The sequence below is a fragment of the Erythranthe guttata genome, chromosome 3 (genome assembly GCF_056151865.1).
Source record: "Erythranthe guttata isolate IM_541 chromosome 3, IM_541, whole genome shotgun sequence".
Taxonomy (NCBI): domain Eukaryota; kingdom Viridiplantae; phylum Streptophyta; class Magnoliopsida; order Lamiales; family Phrymaceae; genus Erythranthe; species Erythranthe guttata.
Window position 1 is genome coordinate 14293519 of NC_142535.1, and position 26115 is coordinate 14319633.

Sequence of the window (26115 nt, forward strand, 5' to 3'; positions counted from 1 at the left end):
AAGAATTGCAGCAAAAATGGATGAAATAGTGAAAAATAAAACATGGAAAAAATGACTTTTAGCAATGTTAAAATTTCATTATCCTGATTTGAAAGAGTATTAGTGGTCAATGTTGTTCCTCCCATAATCAATTTAAAACACTAGTCAAAATTGGACTTCTATCAAATTAAAATTTGAACTAATCAAAACTTAGTTTATTATACATAACTATAAAATTTGCATTTGAGTACGGCGACTACAGTTACAACGCAGCCAACACTCAGGGCAGTTCAGTCGGCGAATGCTTCTCCCGCCAAAGTACAGGCACCACCGCCATTGCCAATCCACTCTTTGGCCGCTCATTCTCAAACCCCGCTTCTCTTCTTCCACAGTACCCCACCAATGCCGACTACTCCCCGATTGCCCCTCCTCCGACACCGACTCCGATGTTCTCTCCTTCCTCCGTCGCGCCGCACCCTCTCGCTCCGCCGTCTTCTACTGGAACACCCTCATCAAGCGGAGCGTCTCGCTGCAGAATCAGAGGACGGCCCTCCACCTGTTCGACGAAATGCGCCGCCTTGAATGGGTGCCGGATGGCTACACTTACCCTTATGTTTTCAAAGCCTGCGGCGATCTTTCTTCGTTGCTTGCCGGGGCGTCGGTCCACGCGCTCGCTCTTGTTTCTGGTTATACCAACTGCAACGTGTTTGTGGACAATGCCGCGGTCGCTATGTATGGCCGGTGCGGTTCTGCTAATCAAGCGCAGCAGCTGTTCGATGAAATGCTCGAGAGAGGGGTGTTCGATACTATCTCGTGGAACTCGATTATATCTGTTTATGTGCACATCGGCGAGGGTAGGAGGGCTTTACGCATGTTCGAAAAGATGGTTTCCACGGGAGATATATCAATACGTGCAGACGCCGTTAGCTTGGTGAATGTACTTCCAGCTTGTGCTTCTGTCAAATCTTGGAGGCGTGGGATGGAGATACACGCATACGCAATAAGGAGAGGTTTACTCGACGACATTTTTGTGGGAAATGCTATAGTAGATATGTACGCAAAGTGTGGATTAATGGACGAGGCGAAAAATGTGTTTGATAGAATGGAAGTGAAGGATGTGGTTTCTTGGAATGCACTGGTTACCGGCTACTCCCAAACCGGATATTTCGACGGTGCTTTAGGATTGTTCGAGAGTATGAGGGAGAAGGGCATCGAACTAAATGTGGTGACATGGAGTGCTGTGATTGCTGCGTACGCTCAAAGGGGACTTGGGTACGAGGCACTCGATGTTTTTCGAGAGATGATAGTCTCCGGATCACAACCCAATGCTGTTACCCTAGTCTCGGTTTTATCCGGTTGTGCTGCGTATGGTGCATTGGACCAAGGAAAGGAGACTCATTGTTGTGTGGTCAAACAGTTTCTCAACTTGGAAGGGAACGACCCAGGCGATGAGATGATGGTGATCAATGGATTGATCGACATGTACGCAAAGTGCAAGAGCACCGTAAAGGCTCGCGCAATGTTCGATTCCATCGAGAGCAAGGATAAAAGCGTGGTGACGTGGACGGTCATGATTGGTGGATACGCCCAACACGGTGAAGAAGCTAGTGATGCCTTGGTACTTCTTTCGCAAATGGTGAGTGATGAATACAAAATGATGCCGAACGGCTTCACTATATCTTCGGCACTCGTGGCGTGCGCGCGTATCGGTGCCCTCAGAGTCGGTAGAGAAATCCACGCTTACTCATTACGCAACCGTTACGACGATGCTATTGTATTCATCTCGAATTGCTTGATCGACATGTACTCCAAATCGGGTGATGTGGACGCTGCGCGTGCCGTTTTCGACAGTTTGGCCGAGAAAAACGCCGTTTCTTGGACTTCGATAATGACGGGGTACGGTTTGCACGGCCGTGGCGAGGAGGCGCTCGAGATTTTCGACGGGATGAGAAAAGCCCGTCTAAAAATCGACGGGGTGACTTTCGTGGTTGTGCTCTACGCTTGTAGCCACTCGGGCAGGGTTGACGAGGGTATCAATTACTTCCAAAACATGAAGAAGGATTTCGGAGTGGCTCCGGAAATCGAACACTACGCTTGCATGGTGGATCTTTTAGGGCGTGGGGGGCGTTTGGACGAAGCTGTTGATCTCATCAAGGACATGTCAATGGAGCCCACTCCGATAATTTGGGTGGCGTTGCTAAGCGCTTGTAGGGTCCACGGGAATGTTGAGCTAGGGGAGCACGCGGTGAATCGTTTATTAGAGTTGAATTTCGAGAACGATGGGTTATACACGCTTCTATCGAATATATACGCTAGTGCGAGGAGGTGGAAGGATGTTTCGAGGGTGAGGTTGTTGATGAAGCGGGCGGGGATCAAGAAGAGGCCCGGGTGTAGTTGGGTGCAGGGGAAGAAGGGTACAGCGACTTTTTACGTTGGGGATAAATCTCATCCGATGGCAAAAGATATATACAATCTTCTCGACGATTTGATACATAGGATTAAAAAAATGGGATATTTGCCCGAGACTGCTTTTGCTCTGCATGACGTGGATGACGAGGAGAAGGGGGATCTGTTGCTTGAGCATAGTGAAAAGTTGGCTCTTGCTTATGGTATTTTGACTACGGCGAGTGGTGTACCGATTAGGATTACGAAGAACTTGCGCGTGTGTGGCGATTGTCATACGGCTTTTACGTATATTTCGAGGATTATTGATCATGAAGTTGTACTCCGGGATACGAGCAGGTTTCACCATTTCAAGAATGGATCCTGCTCTTGTAATGGATATTGGTGAAAAAACAGAGCCAATTTTTTTTTTTTCTTATTTTGTGGAGTTATTGGTTAACAAGAGATTTGATGTTTAATTTAAAAGGATTTGGTTTTAGATTTTACTGAGAACACATAATAACAAAATCCTTTATTCAATTATGAACAAAATCTATAAGTAGCTCGCAAATGTTGTAACGGTATAAACTATTCGAAATCCGTAAGAACAAATAAATAAATTACGAAAGCACTTCTATTTAAAAATTAAAAAAAAAAACGGTCAGCAACTTTGAGAGGGGAACAAAAAAAGTCGACGTAGGTCAGTCGAAGTTGTCGACTTTCATGGGGTTAATTTCATCTGCGACTTGGAAATTACCGACCAAACGGGCAAAGAACACCATCTGTTGTTCAAGAGTGAACTTGATATTCTCGGCCTGTGCAGAAATTTATTAATCAGCAAAAAAAATTGATAACATTGATATTTGCAAAAATAGTTCTTGGGCATTTTGATTTTTTTTTAATACGTATCTATGAACAACTGGAACTGAACAGCTGGCGTACCTTCCGGAAGCCATGCTGTTCTCCTTCGTATTCCACAAGAGCAACGGGCAGACCTTTAGCCTTTAACGCGTGGTAGATTTTACGTGCTTGATCAGGCAGGACAACCTGCAACACAAGCACATGACGAAAAAAAATCGTTTTTATTAGGATATGATCAAATGCGTATTTTCGGTGACAAAAAAATAAAATAAATAAAAAGGTTGATTAGCGCATACCTTGTCTTCTAATCCTTGAAAGAGAATTATAGGGCAGGAAAACTTATCTACAAAATTGATCGGAGATCTCTGAAAGAATTCATTCTCGTCTCCTGCATTATTTCAAATCATTCCCGTAGTAGATTCAGTAGAATTCATATAGTTTTATAGCTATATATATTTTGATTTGATATTTACCGACAAGATTGTCGATATAGCGCGATTCAAATTTATGAGAGTCGGCTGCCAACGACTTCAAGTCAGCCACCTGTCGATACATATAAATTCTTCAGTAAATATGTAAATAAACCAACAACTGTAGAAGCTTTTTAAATAAACAACATTATACAATAATACAATATTGACATGAAAATTAGTAAGGATAATTTAACACTCACTCCATACAAGGATGCACCGGCTTTGAATACGTCTCTGAATGCAAGTGCAGCTAAAGTTGTGTATCCACCAGCAGAACCCCCAGTAATGCATAATCTTTCACCGTCGACTTTTCCACTGTCAACCTAAAATAAAAAAATTGCATTTCACAATAACAAAATTCACGGCTTGAACTTTTACCCATTGTTTATAATTAAGACAAAAAAAAAAAAAAAAAAAATTACCAAAAACTTGGCGCAGCTGCAGCAATCATTGACATCAACAATTCCCCACTGTCCAAGCAGCCTATCTCGATATTTACGACCATAACCTTCAGAATCGAACCTCTAGAATAAGCATTATTGTACTGAATCGAAAAAAGAACACAACAAAAACAATAATCAGACGAAAAATAAATACCAGTGCTCCCGCCATAATTAACGTCCACAAAAGCCCATCCACGGCTGGTCCAATATTGGATACTGAAATTCAAACTACTACGAGTTTCGGCAGTGGGCCCACCTGTTCATGACATAATTAGAGATTTGACATTTTTTTATTACACCTGATAATGGAATTAATTAAAATAGTTACTCAAAGAATACTTGATGGACGAAGAAAACTATAAGTATACCGTGACTCTTCAACAGCAATGGAGGTTTCTCCTCCGGACTAGATTGAAATAGAGGATTTGTCGGGGGGTAAAAGTACGCATATGCCCTTTCCCCCGGGACTTCTGTAGGGAACTCTATGAGTTCTGGTGAGCTTATGTATGGCCTGTACAATGAACTTATTGAAGAAGAAGACCACATGATCTTGAAATCAACTGCTTTAGACTTTTGATCGTCTAAAGTCACCTGAAATACAATAAACGGAGGAGAATAACCAACATAAACAAAATGCAAAAAATTTCAAAACTGCCATTTTCAAAAGCTTGAAATTAATAAAAACAAGCACCTTAGCTATTGATGAAGGATGAACTGCAGATGCTCCTTCAACATACAAGCAGTTAAGCCCGGATGTCTGAAATAAATTAGGAGTATCTTCAGATAACTCAATATTCATTTTTAGAAAAAAGAAAAAGGATTAAATAATGCGGAAATTAGAGTCGTTGTAATTTACTATATTATTTATATCTGTGAAAGGAATATCAAGTAGCGATATTTTGTTCTGCGCAACATCGATGATTCCAAGATATGAGCTCCCATTCATCCTGCAAATATTTTCCACAAATTAGATAAATCTTTAGGCAGAAGATAAAAGAAAAATGAAAAAATCGTCATTGCTAAGCATTACTTTATTCACATTACCTGTAGGTGCAAGCAATAGAATTCTTATTAAGAAAGTCAAATGAGCTCAGACCAAAAACCCATAACGGTGTAGTGAACTCGGCATCTAAGGAGTAAACTGGCAGTACTTCATTTGTTGATTCCACCTAAGGAAATAGGACAAATATTAGATCAAGAAGATAGTTGCATCGATATGACAAGAGTCGGACTTGATTTTTTTTTTTCTAATACAAATCAAATCATGGAATTCAGGAGCATGGCAGACTTCTATCAAATAGTAATCTTGACTGCCACGGCAATTTTATCGCTTGAGTCTTAATTCTGGTGCTCTACTAGTATTTTAATCTAATACATATCTAGAGTCAAAGTATATATAAAGAACAACTACTACAAATGATAAGATGAATATATACCCATCTGTAGATATTCCAAAACCCACTTTTTCTATCAGTGACGAAGAAAAGTTCCCCTGAAAAAATATTCAAAAACAACAAAACAATGTCACCAAGAACTCCAAGCCACTGTGACATAACATTTGAACGAAAAGCATTTTATTTGTGTATCAAAGTAAAAGTATGATCCGTGAGTAAACACACACAAGAAACGGAAGAACATTGTTCAAGATTTAAACAATAGCTTCGAAAGAAAGTAATTATTTTAAAAATGATTGGCCTGATGGCGCAAAGTGCAATAACGTTTTAGACACCTGCATGTCACAAATAACCAATAAAGGGCTGTAAACTAGCTTTGCGATTAGAAGTTTAGAACATATACATTATTTCATATTTTATCAAACATTAATTACTGGCATTGAGAAGCACCAATAAAAGCTTACAATGCTACAAAACATTCAAAATGTATTAAAGTATAAAGCAAGTGAACAGTACCTTCAGGTGACCACTTAGGTTCACTTGGTGATTCCACAATTGATGGATCACCACCAGCAACACAAATGCGGTTTTTTATGTTTCTGGGACAATCATTTTAAACCAAGGAAAAAAAAAGTAGTCAGGATTTATCGAAATTTTAACTCTATACTGAACCCCATTACATGTGATAAAAAATTCCTATACCTTACTTAATAAACACGTGATCATAGCACAGACGCCACGGAGTACAAAAATTACAAAAAAGTAAACAACTTGTGGAAACAAAAGTAGGTTTAAAATTGTCACAAATTTATGCAGCCGGGAATTGAAATTTCATCTAAAATAGATGGCAATGCAAGAATAATATTCCATTGAAAAGGCAACAATCAAGATTTTGACTACCAACCCGTTTTCAGAAATATATCCGACCCAAAGTTCCGATTTATCCCATGGCATGTTGGGATGACCCCATTCAATCCATGCCACACGTTCTCCTTTGTGATCAATCCGAGGAAAAGCATAGAAGTCATTGCCTCCAACTAATATTTCAGGTTCTGCATAGTAAAAAATAATGAATATACACTCACCCCCTAGAGTATATTATAGGAAAATACAATTTCCACCTATTCTAAATAAATATTCGCAGAGGTACAAGCACGGGGATGCAATTTTACCCTTTATATGGTTGGTGCTGGAGAGGTCAATCGAAACAATTGTTGTGGTGGGATTTGCACTACTTTCACGACGATCTATCAGAAAAGCAATCATAATGCACGAATAAAAAATCAGTATCCACGAAGGAAAAAAATATAAACAACTTCTCAAAAAAAAAAGATGTTTTATAAACTAAGGATGAAGCTAAATTCACAATCTACCTTCCCTCACTGTCAGGTACCGATTAAATCGAGAATCAAATACTCCGTCAGCGTAGCAAACGAGTGGCCCACTGTAATCTGGCGTGAGCGGCAGAGGAACTGAATCTGCTAGGACGATTTATAATGATATAAAAAAAAAAAAGCTTTTCACTTCAGAAACATAATTAATTGAGTAAGCATCACACTAATACTAACGAAATGGATCGTTTGTGCTATTAAAGAAAGGAACATCGTAAAGAGAGATTGACCTCTAGATGAAATTGATTGCTTGTAGAGTCGTTGATCTTTATAATTTGAGAATACAACGGCGTCCTCTAAAACGGTGAAGGCCCCACCTCCATATTCTTGTGCCACAGTTCTCACGGCAAAATCTTTCGGCGTAATATCAGTTGGCTCATCACTTTCGCCCTCGGCCTGTCTTACCAGTACACCTCTTCTGAAACACGTAAACGCCTCAATGAGTACGAAATTATACACTCGATAAGAAACCTAATCAATGATTTAATTCATCTCAGAAAAATAACCAAGTACACCCAAAACAAATTCGACAATTTGAGGCTGGTTACCCCAAAACTACCACAAAGTTTCGATTTTTATAAGCTCTGACAAATGATAGATACAAAATCCCAACTGAAATCAGAAAAATTAAACATGAACCAACAAACCGAAACTCGATAAATTCGAACAAGGATCATGAGAACTATAACAATTAAACAGAATATGAAATTACCCAGATTCATTGGGGCGGGATTCTAGCCAGTAGAGGCGGCCGAAGGAGTCAGCCGCGAAGCCGCCGAGGCGTTTACTTGAGCCGGAAACAACGTCGGCGGTAATTGGGGATTTCCACGAACCGTAGGGAGAGGTGACCTTGGATTCTTCTGGTGCGGTTCGTGCAGTTTGTGAAGGTGAAGACATTGTTATTATAGTTGTTGAAATTCGTCTTCTACAATGGAAGTAATTGGGGGAAATTGGTGCTACTGTGTGAAATTTGGGAATTTGCAGAAGGGAAAGGGGAATTGGAGAGTGGCAGTGACGAGTGAGAGTGATGATGGCAGAAAATGCCATTTGCTAAGGTTTATGGTTTCTATTTTCATTTATATTTGGTGGGTTTTTATTTATTTATTTATTTATTTTTATTTATTTATTATTATTATTATTATTATTCGATTTTAGTTTTTAAAAAAATAATTCAAAAAATGTTGTAATGTGTAAAGACCATTTTATTTTGGCTTACATAATACTCCATCCGTTCTTAAATAAGTGTTTCTTGTCACTTTTCACAAAGATTAAGAAACTCAATAAATGTAGCTCGATTTTAAACAAATCACATAAAATGACTAAAACAACCTTTACCATTTAATGATTTATAAGAGAGAAAATGTTTAGAGTTGCATTATTAAGGTTAAAATAGGAAAAATGTATTTAGTAAAGTATTGAAAATTTAAAGTGACAAATAATATGAAACATTTTTTTTTAAAGGAACAGTTATTGTAGAATATATGGGTATGTAAAATTCATGCATTTCATTTCAACTAAATCCCACCATTCATAAATGGTCAACCTGACCAATCATAGTCGACTAAATTTTGAAGGAGTGGCCAACTATTCATAGTTGACTAAGAGGGTGTTTGACTAAGCTTATAAGATGTTAAAATGAACTTATAAGATGTTTTAGAGCTTATAAGCTCTTTCAAAGTGTTTGGATAAGCTCTTCCAAAGTATTTGGTAATTTTTTTTTTTAAAATCTTATTTTTTTTAAAAATAAGCTGTTGAAGAACAAATAAGATATTTTTAAATAAGTACATCTACCCCACATTTTTATACTAAAATCTTATTTTTTTAAAAAATAAGCTGTTGAAGAACAAATAAGATATTTTTAAATAAGTACATCTACCCCACCTTTTTATTTAAGATCTTATATTGAGTAAAAATAGGAAATAAGCTTATTATCCAAACACTGTAAAAATTAATCCTAAAAATAAGATGTAACAGCTTATCAACTCTTAAAACATCTTATCAGACGTAAGAGCTTATCAGTTGTTTAAAATAAGCTTAGCCAAACACCCTCTAAGTAGGTCGACTAATTTACTATATTTTTAACTTGAAAAATTTAGTCGACCTCATTTGTCAATAAGAATTTAGACGACTAATTTAGTCTATACATTTTGGACATCAATTGACGGAAGCGGTCAACTGAGTCGACTAAATAGATCAATTAATTTGTTGTAATTTCTCTCAAAATTGTAGTCGACTAATCAATTTTTTTTATGCATGATCATATATATCCATTGACTCAACTATCGAATAAGTATGTTGTTCCCACTTAATTGGTAGACTAATTTTCTTTTTTCAGAAAGAAATTGGATTTCATGATGCATAAGTAGGCAAAGATTGGGGAAGGTTAGGACCTTCGTTACATGATATTCATGCCATAGAAGCAAGGACACGAGCCAAGTGATTCCCAAATCGTTTCACAAAAGTAAAATTACAAGAAATAAAGGAACGAGAAAAAATCAAGCATTCTTCCACAAAAAGCTCCGAATGATGAAGAGGAAGATCCGCCAATACTAACAACATCGGTAACGCGTTTGCAGTCTCCTTCTAGGATAACGGAATGCCATCATTTTCCTTGAGCTATAAGCTAACGCACGAAGGGCCACATGAGCTTCACCATCAACTGCACATGGTCATCCTGAAAAAGATTCCACGTTCCACCATATCAACACTCCTTTCCGGTCCCGAGCAACCATTGACATCGAATAATGATCTTGATTGATAGGGAAAGCCGCATCAAAATCGACTGTAATCTTTCCTTCCAGCGGGGACTCAAAAAAGATTCAAGAAGCATTATTATTCGCATGTATGTCTATTATATTATGGTCTCGTCTGGTTGGTGATTAGTCATTATTAACTAAATAATTGGATTTTATTTAATGTTCGGTATCCTAATAACTTGTCAAATCGATCCACAAATATTATGTTACACAACTTATTTTGCCATGTAGGCATGTTTTTTGTTGGACCTTTCGAAATCCAATAATACAATTGAGTTTGATTAGATTATTTACTCTTATCTTGACAACCAAACGAACCAATATATTATACAACTTCACAAACTCTCTAAGCACTATCCTAAATGCATATATCAGCTTACATGTGTATTTTCAGACAAAAATTAGTGTTCAAACCTAGTTTTAATTATACCTGTTAAATCCATCAATCATCAAACACCATTGAAGAAAATTGGACCCATCAAGAAAACAATTATTGGAAGCTACCTAAATATGAATTATATATGCTGGAGAAATTAATTATTGAGCTAATTAATCATATTTTCTATTCCTTTTCATTTATAAGATGTTCATTTGATTGCCCTAATTAAGAAACTTGCCAGCCTGGGAGCTATTATTCATACAGGAACTTCATAGAGGTTTAATTTAAAGATTATAATAAATGAATTTCCTTGAATTATATCTGCATAGAAGAAATTAGTTGAATGGCTGATTTTAAATTTGTAATAACAAATCCGTTGAACTAAGGTTGTGTTTGCAAATGCTTTTAAAAACAGATTATGAGTTTTTTTTGCACATAATTTGTAGTTAGGTGTTTGCAAAACAAGCTTTTATTTTTACTTCTCTTAAAATAAGATGTTTTAAGCTATAATTTTAAAAGCATCCATGTACCTGCTTTTGTTTTATTTTAGTTGATTTTCCAACTAATTTGCAAACATCCCCAACTTACAGAAATAAACACTTAAATCCAACTTAACTCACAATCACTAACTTTTGTTTTTAAATAAGTTTTTGCAAACACCACCTAATTATTGTATTAATTCATTTAACTGTGGATACCAAATCACTAGTACTTCTCATTTTAAGTTATTTAATCTCCAAGTGGTTTAATTTGATGAGTTTTAAATCCTTCTCATTAATTTCAATTTCAATTCGAAAATATTGTAAATTCATTCTTCTAATCTATTTCAATTCATGTCCATCTTTACATAATCAAGAAATCAACACTTGCATGAGTGTAACATATATACAATTTGATCACATATTCTGGAAATTTATAATTATTATCACTAACTTAATTTTTCGTGTGGGGTAAATTACAACCAACTTTCTGAGGTAAATATAAATACAAAAAGACCCCTTATTTATGAGAAACTACACCTACCTCCCTGCAATTTGTAAATTTCTTACATCCAACCCCAACAAAAGAGTGTTAATGTAAGAAATTTACAAATTGCAGGGGGCTGGATGTAAATATGGAAAATTAGGGACTTTTCGTAAATAGACATTACCTCAAGGGTCAGTTGTAATTTACCCTTTTCTTGATACATTTGGCATTTGATAATTTGGAAAAATGTTCAAAGTCACAAAACCAAATAAAAGTGAGTAGAACGGACTCGAGGCATGCGCTCGTGCGACTTTTATTCAGAAAAGAAAATGGAGAAGGAAAAAAAAAAGCTACTTTAATTTGATGATTATATTCACACAAGTAGTTCTTGATTTGTCCAATCTCTCCATGTGATTGATGATTCATTGTGCCAAATAAGTAGTGCATTTTCTTAGGTTTTGATTTTCAATGTTATGCTTCGAATTAGTGATCACAATTTATTGCATATCGTGGAGCTTCATCCTCCTTAAAAATCTAGGTAAACAAGTAGAAAGCCTTTTTTGTTTTCTTTTTCTTCAAGTCGCTCAGATCGATGTTATATTCGGTGAAGTGTACATTATACCAAATGTACTAATACGTAATGTTAGTAATCGTACATTTACAATAGAACTCGTCTTATTAAAACACAAATGGAGATTAAGATTCCAAGAAAGAGGAGACTCGAGACATTAGAGACTAGCGGTAAAAAAAAAATTCGATTGCATTTTATTTGGATACGTGAAAATAGATATAGAAAATGGGTTTAATTTGAAAAGTGAAAAATACGAAACCAAATTGTCTTACCGAAATAAACCCAAACTAATTATTGCAACACATTATTTCCAAACTAATTATAGCAACAAATAGTATTTAATAGTGGTAATTCATTCCACTTTGCAATTAGGTCCCATTTTAATTCCCAAACTCATTATTATTTTTTGAAGGCTTATATTTATTATTCCGCCTAAATGCAATGCATCTTCTTCACCAAACAATACTTTATGGGCCAAAACTTTTTAATAATAAATTATAATACTCCCAACTTCTACAAAGTATGATCAAAGAAGTTTATTTTGACCAAAAAATAATTTATTCTATTATATTAAATAGCTAAAAGCTTTCATGTTATTTTATTAACGCACAACTTTTAAATGGGGAGTTTTTAAGAGTAGTTTGCTAAAAGAAATTAATCATGAGAAACTTTTTGCTAATAAGAATAATAAGGATATTCCTTTAACAATTAAAAGAAAATCAGCACGTACACACACAAGAAGCAACGAAGAGAAAGAATCTTTCAATCCTAGTACATAATATATATATATATATATATATATATATATATATATATATATATATATATATATATATATATATATATATATATATATATATATTTTCAATCTAACTAGTAGCATTTATTAGTTAGCGATATGAAAACTTGTGGAGTAATAGGGCTCTATGATTGCCTAAGAATGTAGACAGTGACGGCGCCAACATAGAGTCAGGGAGGCTACAGATAATATTTTTCAAATCTCTATGTGTACGATAACATTTACGGCTCCCATCATAATTATTTTACTATATTCAATTCTCGAATTTAAAATTCTGACTCCGCAGCTGATTGTGCATGCACATTATGCAGGACAATAATGGTCATGCATTATTGAAGACATCCATGATTCTTGAAAAAAGACACTAGAAAGTTCAATGAAACATATAATAATGAGCCAATTGGATAAATCAAATTATTGATTAAAAAAATGGATAAATGAAATATAATGAGGGGGGCGACGTGGAAATGGACTAGGTAACCGTCTTCATAAGCTAGCTAGTCCTCTCCACATATTTCTTCGATGAATTTTGTTAATTCAGTAGTTGGTTAATTAATATTTTTTTTGTTAAACAATACATTTAATTTTACGAGTATTTTACACACCATAGTCACTTTGAAACCTATATCTATGAGTTTTTTTTTTTATATATAGTTATAACTTTTGGTGTTGTTTTCTCGTAATTCAATAGAAAATTATTCAAGTTCGTTACAGTTTTAAAAATTCCTTTCGGGAGAGGAAGCTATGTATATATTAACGGGTGAATTAGAAAAATATCCTAATTAATTATTTGATATAATTATGAAAAGTATTCTTTGAGGCATTAATTATATCCATCAAAACATGCATTAATGAAGGAATGCTTGTAGCTTTTTTCAATGTTATATATAGTTATTAGAATATATATATATATATATATAATAAATAAGTATTTTTTGAGGAATAAAAAGAAAATGCAATTATGAAGAGAATGATGGAAAAGGAAAATCACTTGTTTGGCAAAGTAAAGTAGAAATTGACAAGAGGCTGAAAATGTTTAGGGAGGACAGAGTATTGTAGGTGCATCCTCTCTCTCTCTCTCTCTCTCTCTCTCTCTCTCTCTCTCTCTCTCTCTCTCTCTCTCTCTCTCTCTCTCTGTGTTATGGAGAGTTTGGCTGATTTGATTGTGAAACAATAAAGATAATTTACAATAATGTGGAGGAGATGCACATGCCAATAGCACCATCACAAAGACTTCTTTTTCCCTTTATTTTAATTTTTAATTTTAAATTTATTTTTATTTTACGAAGAAATCGGATTACTCAGAAATGTGCACTGAAACTCATCTTCTAATACATAGATTGCAAACTATACGACGAGAGATGTAAATCACACTACGAAAAGAAAGGTATACTATGTGACGAGTTTGACCTAAAAAATATTGGCAATAGTAATCGAACTTTCTTACTCCGCCAGCTAGGTCAGCACTACGGGCGCGCCCTTTGTCGATTTTCTTCCCTTTCAACATCTTTGTTTGTGGTCCGAACCATAAACCATCCTTATCTGTATATCACCTTTAGAGCCCCATTCCTTCCATCACTAAACTTTGTCAACATCAAACTTCAACCATAGATCCCTTTTCTTACATATATATATATATATATATATATATATATATATATATATATATATATATATATATATATCACACTAAATTAATTACACATACTTTAGGGCCCTCCTAGCTCTCTCCACCTCCTTTTGTTTTTTGATATATATATATATATATATATATATATATATATATATATATATATATATATATATATAACATGAGATAAAACATCAAATAGTTAAATATGATGATATCACTAATAATAATGTAAATTGGGTATTGTAAGAGAGTTGGAGTCAAATAACTCAAATTGGGAAACAGATTCTATTCCATTTGGTTGTTCTAAATCCCGTTTCACTAAATAAAATGTAGACACGTTTATAGCTATGAAGCCTATGATAGTAATTATACATGTATATATTTGTTTGATATTCATATAGAAAGCAACACTTGTAGAGTACTACTAAATAACAAAAGAATTTCCATAATATAATATATACCCACCATATAAATATTAAAAAGTGGCAATTTACTGAAATACCTCGGACACTAATACTCTTTCAAATCAGGACAGTAAAATTTTGGCATTTTGGTGAAAATCATTTATCCATATATTCTTCTTCATGCCTCCATAGATATTTGTTGCGATCTGCTCCACTCTCTCTCTCTCTCTCTCTCAGTTGCTATTATCATTGAAACTCTTCCATACACAGTCACACTCGCACGCACACCCCCGCATAGTGACACACACACATACCACATAGAGTGACGCATGCACACACACATATAATTACATTCAAGCATAATAGTCGTTTTGAAAATCATATCCTCGTATTTTGTTGATTCACTTTGTTTAGCTATAAGATTTGGGGGAGAGATGATCGCAAATATGTAAACGTTCGATGATAGATAACCACTGAATATAACTAAGCTCCATAACTGAACTTTGTACATTAGCTCTGTAACTTAGCAAAGTTGGAGATCCATGGTAAAGCAAAGTTGGCAACCTCTCATTTTCCTACTCCAAATTATTTCAATTAATTAGGAATCACAATTTGACATGCCAATTAAGTACCGACTCCGTCCCACACCGAATTTAGTAGGTAATATTCGACTTGTCATTAAATTGGCGGGTACGGACATTCAAATTATATCATAAAATACTAATTTTCAACCTTGAAAAAAAATATTCAAACATTATATTGTTCAAGTATTAAAGGTGGAAGTGAATTGTCCGACGGAACAGATACCGAGTTGTAGGGAAATTCTATAATACATCCAGTTGTTAATGCCGGATGATTGTTAACCGTAGATCTACACATAATCACACACACATGTGTATGTATACTTAGTCATTGGTTATTTAACCTCATCTACAGTTAACAAATACCCGATGTAGCATATAACTTCAGCGAATGATATCCGAGTTTAGCATGGGGGCCCTATACCCTAGCTAGCTAACTTCTTTTTCATCCTTTTTTCCAAAAGCTTTCCACATTACTTATATCCCATCATTCTTCATTCAACCCTCTCCCAATTCCACTCACACACACACACACACACCAAAATAGTGTCCTCTCAAATCTCAATCCACATAACTACTAAAAGTTCAAACCTTAAAAAAAAAAAAAAAAAAAAAAAAAAATACCCTCATATCATTCCCCATTTATATATAGAAAGAGCATCTTTCCCAATATATATACATATATTCTCCATATAATTGAAACCTTAAACTCAATATATAATTTTTTTATAATATAAATATTTAACTTAATCCAAAAAAAAAAATCAAGAATGCCATTCTTGCATTCTTCCACCCATATGGAAAGCCCCGCCCTACTATCCCTTCTCCGCCACACCACCACCAAGAAACCGTCATCGAAATCCGGCGGCTCCGGCGGCGGCGGCGGCGGCGGAGGAGGTCTCTTCCGCATGTTCAAACTCTTCCCCATGCTGACAACCGGATGCAAGATGGTGGCCCTGCTCGGCACCCGACACCGGAAACCGCTCCTCGCCGACAAGGCCACCACCGGAACCCTATTCGGCCACCGCAAAGGGAGGCTGAGCCTGGCCATACAGGAGGACCCCCACCGGCCGCCGCTCTTCGTGATCGAGCTCCCCGTCCTCGCGGCGGCACTCCACCGCGAGATGGCCTCCGACGTGCTGAGGATCGCCCTGGAAACCGACACGAAGACGCAGAAGAAGAAGCTTCTGGAAGAGTACGTGTGGGCGGTGTACTGCAACGGCCGGAAAATGGGGTACTCGATCAGGAGGAAGAACATGACGGAGGACGAGCTCCACGTCATGCAGCTGCTCCGGGGGGTTTCGATGGGCGCCGGAGTTCTGCCGGCATTGTCGCCGGAGAAGGACGCCGCCGCCGATGGAGAGATGACGTACATAAGGGCGAGATTCGAGAGGGTTATGGGGTCGAAGGATTCCGAGTCGTTTTACATGATCAATCCGGATGGTGCTTCCGGCCAAGAACTTAGTATCTTCTTTCTCAGAGTTCGTTGAATAATGGATCGAGTGTGCTATATATGAATAATTTAATTTCATAGGGGTTTTTGTTAGTTTATTTTGATAAAGGGGATTTTTTGCTATTTAAAAATTACACGGGGTACTTTTTGCATTTACTCATATATTATATGATGGGATTTTTATTACATTAATTAATAATGCAATTAAAATTTGGTACGCTTTTGTAAATTTTTTTTTTTTTGAATTAATTTAAATTAGAATTTCAAATTTAATTGTAAGGAATTTCAGTTTTTATGAATTTGCAATTAAAGTAGATTGTCCTGATTCCACAAGAATCAGAAGTACTGCAATTCTGAGATTAACCGATACCTACAATTAAAGAACGAAAAAGGTATTTTCTTTTTTCATGCGTCAAAGTTGTCTAAATGTTTATTACAAAAATAAAAAATAAATAAATAATAATTAAAAATAAATAAATAAATGAAAAGGAAGAAAAAACTGGTTTTGTTTGTGTTGCCGATTGAATCCCTATAGTTGCTAGATTACAATTTAGGATAATTTACGACTAATCTCCTTAGGTAAGCTCTCCATTACGCCCCCTCAACAATGTAGGATAATTTACGACTAATCTCCTTAGGTAAGGTCTCTATTATGCCCCTCAAGTGCTGGCGAATTACATTCGAAACCTTGCACTTGAAATATTTTTTTAAATGGGTGGCTGTGGGCAGTGGCGGATCCAGGATTTTTGCCAAGGGGGTTCGAAATTGTAGAATAAAAAATTTAAATATCACTTTATAAAAATAGTGGACTAAAAATTTACAATTTACAAATTTTGGGTGAATTGTGGAAATATTTAAAGAGAAAAAATGTGAAAATGTTAAAATTAGTGGACCAAAAATTTACAATTTAAAATTTTTGGGTGAATTGTGGAATATTTAAAGAGAAAAAAATATGAAAATGTTAAGATTTGAAATTGAAGTCAGTTATTGAGAGAGTGGGGAATCGAACCCATGACCTATATAGTGGAGTTAGAATATCTTTACCACCTCAACCAACAGCCTTTGTTGTCAAAATATCTATAATAGTAATATTTGTCCAAACCCAAGGGTGTGCAACTGCACACCCTAGACCATAGGTGGATCCGCCCCTGGCTGTGGGATTCGAACTCAGGACCTTTCATTTGGTCTGGCTTTGATATCATGTTGAATGAACATCTCAACCAAAAGCTTAATCTGTTAGTCAAATGTATAATTTAATATTAATATCTCCAATAAGGTCAATTTTTTTTAAAAAACCACCTCTTATTTGGATAGTTACTAATTACAACAATTCATCAACTATGAATCTTCTTACACGTATATCGTTACAGTGTCAAATTCAACAGAATCTAGAGATTCCGTTGAATGTTCTCTGGTTTGTACTCGGTTTGTGCAAAGATGCAGTTTTTTATGCACCACAATCTGATATTTACAAGCCAAGAAGCACATCTTATGATAATCTTGTTTCAAAATGTGGAGTTCGAACGGTGTAAAATGAGTACAAACTGAGGAATATTCCACATAATCTAGAAGATGCAACTAAATTTGACATCGTGAGGGTGGACGTGTAAAAAGATTTATAGTTGAGCGATGGTGATAATTATCCAAACATGAGAGTTTTTTTTCATAATTTAGCATTACTTTGGGGATGTGACTGTAATTTACCCTATAATGTAACAACAAAGAAAAAAGGAAAAATAGCAAAGTTAGGTTTCAGACTTGTAACAAAATATTGGGCCTGCAGAACTTATAAAATCGATTTAATGATATTAATATACTAGTCTCAAATAATGGAAGCCCAATAACAATTTTTTTTTTGAAAAGACAAATACTCAATTATAAATTAATGGCCGAGAAATTTTAAATGTTGTTTCAATTTTACTGGTACTGTTCATCATCTTATTTAACTTTTTACCTATAGTTCTCATTCTCTCATCTCCCAAACTCGATTCAGATTTCTGAAGTTCTAATCAAATCGAATTAATTAATGCATTTCCCCCCCTTTGTTGACAAATTTCAACTAAAGTATAGTTTTATTCAACAAGGATGAATTGTATAAAGGGAAATATATTATTTTTCAAAAGAATAATTGTTGAACATGCCCAAAATGAGCATGATGAGCCAATTTGAAACATAATTTAACCCTCTTTCAGTTTCAATTTGGTGAAATACTTATCAAAGTTGTAGTTCTTTAAATTGACTTTTTAGTCAATTTTAATCAACTACATTGGATGTTAGGTGAGAGAGCTATGTATAGTTGAACAAACACCGCCTAGCTTACAATAGATCGACTCCAAACGTGATTTTGACTATTTTATTATTCCTATTTGAGAAAACTCAAAACATTAATGTAAGAGCCCTTCAAATTGACTTTCTAATCCGACTTGAATCAGCTAAATTTGGCGACAAATGAGAAAGTTATACATAATTTAATAAACATTGTCAAATTTATATCAGACACGGTTAGCCTAATATGATTTACACTTCTCGTATAATTTGCAAGTTATTACACTATACTGAAATTAACTCAGTGCACTTTGAGTGACCAGTAATCAAAAAGAGAAGTTACAAAAGAAAAAAAGTTACCAACAACCACAATATAGGGTTCCAAACAAGGCATAAGAATAATTATTTTTGTATAATTATACAAAATATATGAATGAGCTGTTTGTTGAAAATTTTGCAATATATATATATATATATATATATATATATATATATATATATATATATGAATGCACCAATAGTTTTTAAGATTTGGTTGTTTGGATGAAGGAGAAGTGGAAACTTCCTCATAGTTAACAATGAGTAGCTGCCTAACTAATGGATAATGGTGGATTAGATTGTAATAATCAACTAATTAATCAATTAATTGTCTACTGCTTTGCATCAAAATTATTTGTTTGTATTAGAATGTAATCACATGCTTTCGTATATATAATTATTTCAGGGAGACAACTTCACTTTGGAATCATGTATTAAATCAAGAAGCATGATTCGATGGTTGCCCCTATCTTAGATAAATTAAAATAGAGCCTATGTTTTATTTTCCCCCATTAGTTATTGATTGAAATATTTAAGGGGTCACTATAACAAATCACAACTTTTGCTCACTTGAATGCTACCAAGTTGAAAACTACAATTGAGTACATATTTATAAGTTTTTTTTTTTACTTTAATACCAAAATAAAAAAAAAAAGTACAAAAACACCCTTTCATACAAAATATTAATTATATTAATTTTTTTTTTAAATTACCTATTTTAATACAAAAAAAAAAACCCCTTTTCTTTCAAATTCCCTCCACCGTTGCTCCTCCTCCCCACCGTCGTTACCGCCGCTGCAACCCTCGCCGCTACCGGACGCCACCGCCTAACTCCGCCGGCGCCGTTGTTTTCCCTCCAAGTAATATTTGTTTTCCATTTTTTTTCTTTAATATTTATTTAGGATTTCATTGTTTGATATGGGTAATTAGGATTTGATTGTTTTAGGTAGGAATGATCGTTAATTAGTAATGGGTACATCTAATTTCAGTCGATTTGAGCATTGATTTGAGATTCGTGGGTCGGTTCTTCGTTCACAAAACTCGACCTGTATATGTCGATTTTTTCAGAATTTTCGACAGATTGATGTCGAAAATTCTGAAAAAATCGACATTTAGTTGTCGATTTTTTTGAAAACTTTGAAGTTAATGTTTGATAATTCGACAGAACACTGTCGAAAATGGGTAGGAAAACCGACAGCTAGCTGTCGAATTTTCTACCAATTTTCGACAGTGTTCTGTCGAATTTTTACTGTGTAATATTTCTTTTTTTTTTTATTATTTTTTTTTTCTTTCCTATTTTTATTTTCTTATGTTTATATTATGTATATTTATTTTTATTTGTGTGTTATTTTGCAGTGGAATAACCACGTGAACCTCGTATACCTCCGACTGTCTCGAACCGTAAGAAGATGAAGGAATTATCCGATAAGGACAAGGGCAAGGCAATCACGACCAAGAAAAAGACCACGATCAAGAAGAAGTCTGGAGAGGGTTCTTCCTCAACGAATCCGGTGCCGGCTCTACCTTCGACTGTAGAAGTATGTGATTCGAGCAACGAACCAGTCCGAGGTCCCGAGATACCGGAATTGTACACAAATTTTGATGGATTTTGTTTGGTCTAGATGTTTTTTTTTTTGTTTTAGATGGATGTTGTTTGATGGATTATGTTTCATTTACATGTTTTTTTTTTAATTTAGTTTTATATGGATTTTGATTGTTTTAAATTGATTTTTTTTGATAATTTAAATTTTTTATTTTTTTTTGTCTAAAAACACTTAGAATATGTTTTTTTATTTTACATTGCAATAGATTTGGGGTTAATTTCACAAAAAAAAAATGCAATTTATCAAAAAAAAAAATATTTGAAACAGACAAAAATCGACAGCTAGCTGTCGAAACTTTTCTGTTTCAAATTTTTTTTTTTTTTTTATAATTTGAATTTTTTTTTGTCCAAAAATACTTAGAATATGTTTTTTATCCTACGTCCTCTATCCCCGTCACTCAAACCCGCAATCATTAGCATCATTCCAATTCTTTTACATACTTCACGAACCCATGCCATTAAAGCTTCTTTTGTTGGGAATTTTTCTGACGTCGTAAATGAATGTTTGCAATCGATCTACACAAAAGTGGAGAAAATATTAGACAAGTAAATTTGCAACAAGAAAAAAATTGACACCTAAGTGTGGAATTTGTCCCCTATTTTCGACACTTAAGTGTCGAAAACATGGGAAAAATTCGACACTTAGGTGTCGAAAATATGGGGCAAATTCGACACTTAAGTGTCGAAAATAGGGGAACATTCGACACTTCAGGGTCGAAAATAATAGCAAAGTTCGACACATACATGTCGAAAAATAAGCACATTTTCGACCTGTATGTGTCGAAAGTGGATGGCGTATTTAAAAAAAAAAAAGAATCAAAATCGATGTTTTAGCTCAAAAAATACATGAATACATACCTTAATAGGTTCTCCTTGCTGGTAAACTACCATTCTATTGTCATTTGACGCCATTTTGCAAGTTGTGTAAGGTTTTAATTTCTTTAGTTTTGAGGTTTTTTATGAGGGTTTTTTGGGAGGGAGAAGAAGGAGGTGGAGGAGGTGAGGGTTTTGTGAGTGAGGAGGGAAATGGTTTTTGAGGGTTTTTGATTATTTGGTATTTAAGAAAGAAAAATAATATTTGTAGTATTTTTTTGGTTTTAATTTTCATTAAGGGTATTAAAGTAATTTACTATTAATTTTTTTATTTTATTTTTTTGGTATTCAAGTAAGCAAAAGTTGGAATTTGTTATAGTGATCCCCAATATTTAATTATGTTCTAAATTGTGAAAAAGGAAAGGTGTATTGATAAATTGAGAATTTGTATATGGTATATGGAGCTGATTTGAGCTGATTGTAATCTATATGTCAACTATATATGTACACTGGGTAAACATACACTCTTGTATAATAGTTTGTAAATCATACAAGACACGTATATTCGAACTTATGTTGATTGACACAAGCTCACTTGCTCCAACCGCTAGATCATCTATTGCGGGACAAAACTGTTAAAAAATGTGATATCAATATGAAGTGTAATTTCTAAAGAACATTTCTAATTTAATTTCCCTATGTTCCCTTTCAATAATTGTTTTTAGCTTTCCACACGAATTAAGGATTTTATTAAATGTGTCTTAATTTTATGAAAAATATACTTCCGCACTCCCTTAATAATTGTCGCTTTTGCCATTTTTTTATGTTTCAAATTATTTGTCATTTTACTATTCTAAGGAATTATTCATTGCAATTTTTCAATTTTGCCCTTTCTCACCCATAATTAATTAAAATATAATTAGTTAAAAATCAATTAATGGCATGGGCATATTAGTGATTTACGATATTTTTTGTTAATATCTATGCCTATTTATTTAGTTTCTTAATATGTTTGCAATTAACAAAAGTGACAACTATTGAGTGAAGGATGGAGTATGTTTTCAGACTAAAATGATATCATCTTATAATTAATAACAGAGAGAAATGAATTAAAAAAAAGAGTAGTAGAAAGAGTTAATAAGGGTATAAACTGGAATTCAAGTAATTAATGCAGTATTGAAAATCTAAAGTGACATATAATATGGAACGAAATATGTTTAAAAAGAAACAGTTATTATGGACAGATGGAGTAATAATCATAGTATAATTTATATTGTTTTGGGGTGTAAAATCCTAATTAAATCACGTCACCTGAACTAGGAATTTTGGAATTAATTTCTAAAATTAAATAAGATTGAAAATTGAAAATTCCAAATATTTTTACATAATTTCAATTCCGATCCAAAAAAATCGAAAAATATGGGACATTGAAACGAAAATATGTGTTCCAAAATTGAAACTTTGTTAATAGGAACCGACGGTGATCAAAATTTCCGTTCCAACTTTCACACCTAAACCCCTAATGGTGTCAATTGGAATATTACTGACTCAAACTACTTGATCAATTGAAAAAATATTTTCATCATCAATTTGAAAAAAAAAAAAAAAAAAGGAATATGCTTGAAATGTATGAACAACCGAAACAAAATTTAATAATGAAAAAGAAATCTTAACCAAAATTGGTTGACCAATAAATAGGGAGGTATTAGGGGTGGGCATTCGGGTCGGGTCGGGTTATTCGGGTTATTCGGGTCAGGTTATTCGGGTTTTTTGCAAAAAAAAAATTACCCGAACCCGACCCGAGATAACCGGGTACCCGGCATCCCGGGTACCCGGTTATTTCGGGTCGGGTTCGGGTCGGGTTCGGGTTTTGCTATTTTCCTCTTTTTTTTTTTTTTTTTTTTTTTTTTTTTTTTTTTTTTTTTAAGGTATACATATATATACAGACATATATATACATATATATATTTATATATATATATATATACATATACATATACATATACTGATATACATATATATATATACACACACAGGCATATACATATATATACATACAAATATAGACATATATATATATATAGTATGTATTACAGACATATATATATATAAAAAAAAAAAAAAATTTTTTTTTTTTTAAACCGGGTACCCGATCGGGTACCCGGGTAGAATTTCTATTACCCGGACCCGAACCGGTTTGGGATCACCGGGTACCCGAACCCGGGAAAAACCCGGCTATGTAAAAAATTACCCGATCCGGTCGGGTAATACCCGACCGGGTCGGGTTATACCCGAATAACCCGACCCGAATGCCCACCCCTAGGAGGTATGGACAAAAAGTACAACCATCCACGCGGAATTGGTGTTGCAAATGTACTACAAATAAAGCGTGCATGCGGCCGAAAGAAAACAACCTATTTGGTTGGAGGGAAACACAAGTGGGTCCCCCTAATTATTACAACAAATCCAGCGCCTCAACTTAATTAAACCTATTTGGATTTGGGTTAGGATTTTTTATTTAATTCTTGAAAATGGACTCCAACTAATTTTGAATAAATTATGGGATTTTTTTCTTTTATTTTTCCTTTTCAGTATTTTATGTTGGAGTTAGTGGGGGAAAACACCATTTTGAATTTTTTTCATTTCTAATTTCAAAAAAATCAAAATATTAGTGAAATTCACCGCCGAATATAGTTAAACGTGAATAAATTAATACAGTTGGAACCAACATAATTCTATTAATTTAGTAAAATATTAAATTATCGAACTTAATCAGTTAATATCAAGTCAGGGCTGAGAGAAATTATTATTCAAGCGAAATTACTAATTTATCAAAGTATTCTCTAAATTATATTGAATCATGATTTTAATTTTATTTCATCAAAATATATGAGTTTTATATATAATTTACTTGTATGTTTTACTGAGTAGGCTCGAATAACCCTTAAAATTTTATATAATCCTTAATTTTTAGATGAGGGCTAATTAAGTAAACTTCTTCCATCAGTACTCTAAAAGAGTTAAAAGAAGGCTTACATGATAAATAAAAATAATAATAATAAATAAATCAATGGAGAAATGAGTAATACTCTTTTATGATTTTAAACCAACTATTATGTTAAGCAAATTGAAGTATATTGCATATATCTAACAACTGCAAATTATTTATAAATAGATAAAGGGTAAATAACGAATAACTCCTTACGTATGGTCAAATTAAGAAAAAATCCTCATATTTGGATAATTACAACTGCCCCTCAACCATAAATCTTCTTACACGTCTATCCTTGCAGTGTCAAATTTTGTGGAAACTTCTAGATTATATGTAAAATTCTCAATTTTGTACCCGTTTTATTACATTCGAGCTCCACATTTTGAAGCAAGATGTTGTATATATTAGATTGTGGTCCATCATAAACTGCATTTTTGTACAAAACGAGTACAAACTAGAGAGCATTCCATGGAATCTAGAAGATTATGTTAAATTTGACATCATAAAGATGGACGTGTAAGAAGATTCATAGTTGATGAGATAGTTGTAATTATTCAAACATAAGGAGATTTTCGTCATTTGACCGTACAACATGGTTGGTTGTAATTTCCCCATAAATGGAAAAAAAATTGCAAATAAACGGGGATGATAGTTGCGGCAAGCGGTGGGTTGAATAGTCAGCTGACAACTGTAATTTGATTAACTGCACAACTGCTTCTTGTTTTTAACCTTCCAATAAGACAACGCCACGTGTTGAACCCTCTCAAATGCCCAAAACCACCCCTTCCAATTGTCTGCCCACCAGGCGGGTCTAATTGATGTGGACTGTGGTTGTGAGTTGTGAATGTGCTAAATTATTTCTCCTAATTAAAATGAATTATATAACAAAATAGTTTATTTTTCACGTTAAAATATTGAATTGCCTTTGGATTGCGGAGTGAAATACAAGTAGCAAGAAGTAAAACTCAACACACAACGCATAATACATGCGAGTTCAGGATCTAGTTAAATAAAATGGACTTAATTTTTCAAGAGTTCGGGAGCAGCGTCCCTGAAAAAAAAGAGTTACGACTGTTTTTGACAAAACAATAATTTTTTTTTGCATATAGGGAAAAAAAATTATGACTTTTTTGCATTAATATGGATTTTGGGTAAGCTAAATAAATATTAGATATAATATAATAATTAAAATTTTAGGATTTTTTTACATTAATTTAGATTTTGGGTGAACTAAATAATAAATATTGGATAGGCTAAATAAATATATAGATATAATATAGTGAATAAAAATTCAATTGAAGGTGGATTGAGACCCTTGACCCAATGGTGGACTCGCCCTAGTACATATGTTACAAAAATAGAAAATTAAAAACTAATGATGAGTTTTTTCTACTAATCAATTTTTTTAATGTTTGCAATACTAGTTGATAGAGGTCAATTTAACCACCATCAACATTGGCTCTTCTCGAACACCTTCATCGATCTCGATCTGTTCACTTGAAAGCCCCGGAGAAACCCTCCAACCCCAAGTTAATTGGTAACATAGTTCAAGAAAGAGTAAAATGATAAAGAAAACGAAATAGAGAAGACGTAGTGAGATTTGTGATTTTATCGTGTATTTTTGTGTGTGTAGGAGTGGGTATTGTGTGTAAATAAAGC

General features: G+C 34.2%; 3 protein-coding genes across 3 annotated transcripts; 2 read left to right on the plus strand and 1 right to left on the minus strand.

Moving 5' to 3' along the window:
- The first annotated feature begins 165 nt into the window (after positions 1–165).
- On the plus strand, positions 166–2862 carry LOC105971375 (Tetratricopeptide repeat (TPR)-like superfamily protein). Its single transcript, XM_012996225.2, has one exon. The coding sequence runs from the start codon at positions 281–283 to the stop codon at positions 2768–2770; it is 2490 nt and encodes an 829-aa protein (XP_012851679.1). The 5' UTR covers positions 166–280; the 3' UTR covers positions 2771–2862.
- A 16-nt stretch (positions 2863–2878) lies between these two features.
- On the minus strand, positions 2879–8006 carry LOC105971376 (alpha/beta-Hydrolases superfamily protein). Its single transcript, XM_012996226.2, has 18 exons — positions 7636–8006; positions 7154–7341; positions 6906–7010; positions 6705–6779; positions 6437–6584; positions 6049–6131; positions 5575–5630; positions 5183–5307; positions 4995–5085; positions 4830–4895; positions 4507–4729; positions 4293–4394; positions 4118–4203; positions 3896–4018; positions 3696–3765; positions 3519–3610; positions 3304–3408; positions 2879–3176 (listed from the first exon to the last, which is right to left on the minus strand). Exons 1-18 carry the CDS (start codon positions 7968–7970, stop codon positions 3063–3065), a joined length of 2187 nt encoding a protein of 728 aa, XP_012851680.2. The 5' UTR covers positions 7971–8006; the 3' UTR covers positions 2879–3062.
- A 7474-nt stretch (positions 8007–15480) lies between these two features.
- On the plus strand, positions 15481–16682 carry LOC105971298 (MIZU-KUSSEI-like protein (Protein of unknown function, DUF617)). Its single transcript, XM_012996144.2, has one exon. It carries the CDS (start codon positions 15783–15785, stop codon positions 16500–16502), a length of 720 nt encoding a protein of 239 aa, XP_012851598.2. The 5' UTR covers positions 15481–15782; the 3' UTR covers positions 16503–16682.
- The last annotated feature ends 9433 nt before the right edge of the window (positions 16683–26115 follow it).

What these genes read in the sequence shown, in the direction of transcription:
- LOC105971375 (XM_012996225.2), top strand. Translation starts at nt 281, where the DNA reads ATGCTTCTCCCGCCAAAGTACAGGCACCACCGCCATTGCCAATCCACT.
- LOC105971298 (XM_012996144.2), top strand. Translation starts at nt 15,783, where the DNA reads ATGCCATTCTTGCATTCTTCCACCCATATGGAAAGCCCCGCCCTACTA.
- LOC105971376 (XM_012996226.2), bottom strand. Translation starts at nt 7,970, where the DNA reads ATGGCATTTTCTGCCATCATCACTCTCACTCGTCACTGCCACTCTCCA. An exon ending in TAATTATGGCGGGAGCACTG is followed by an intron (nt 4,204 to 4,292) that starts GTATTTATTTTT and finishes TCGATTCTGAAG; the next exon opens with GTTATGGTCGTAAATATCGA. An exon ending in TTCAAGGATTAGAAGACAAG is followed by an intron (nt 3,409 to 3,518) that starts GTATGCGCTAAT and finishes CTTGTGTTGCAG; the next exon opens with GTTGTCCTGCCTGATCAAGC.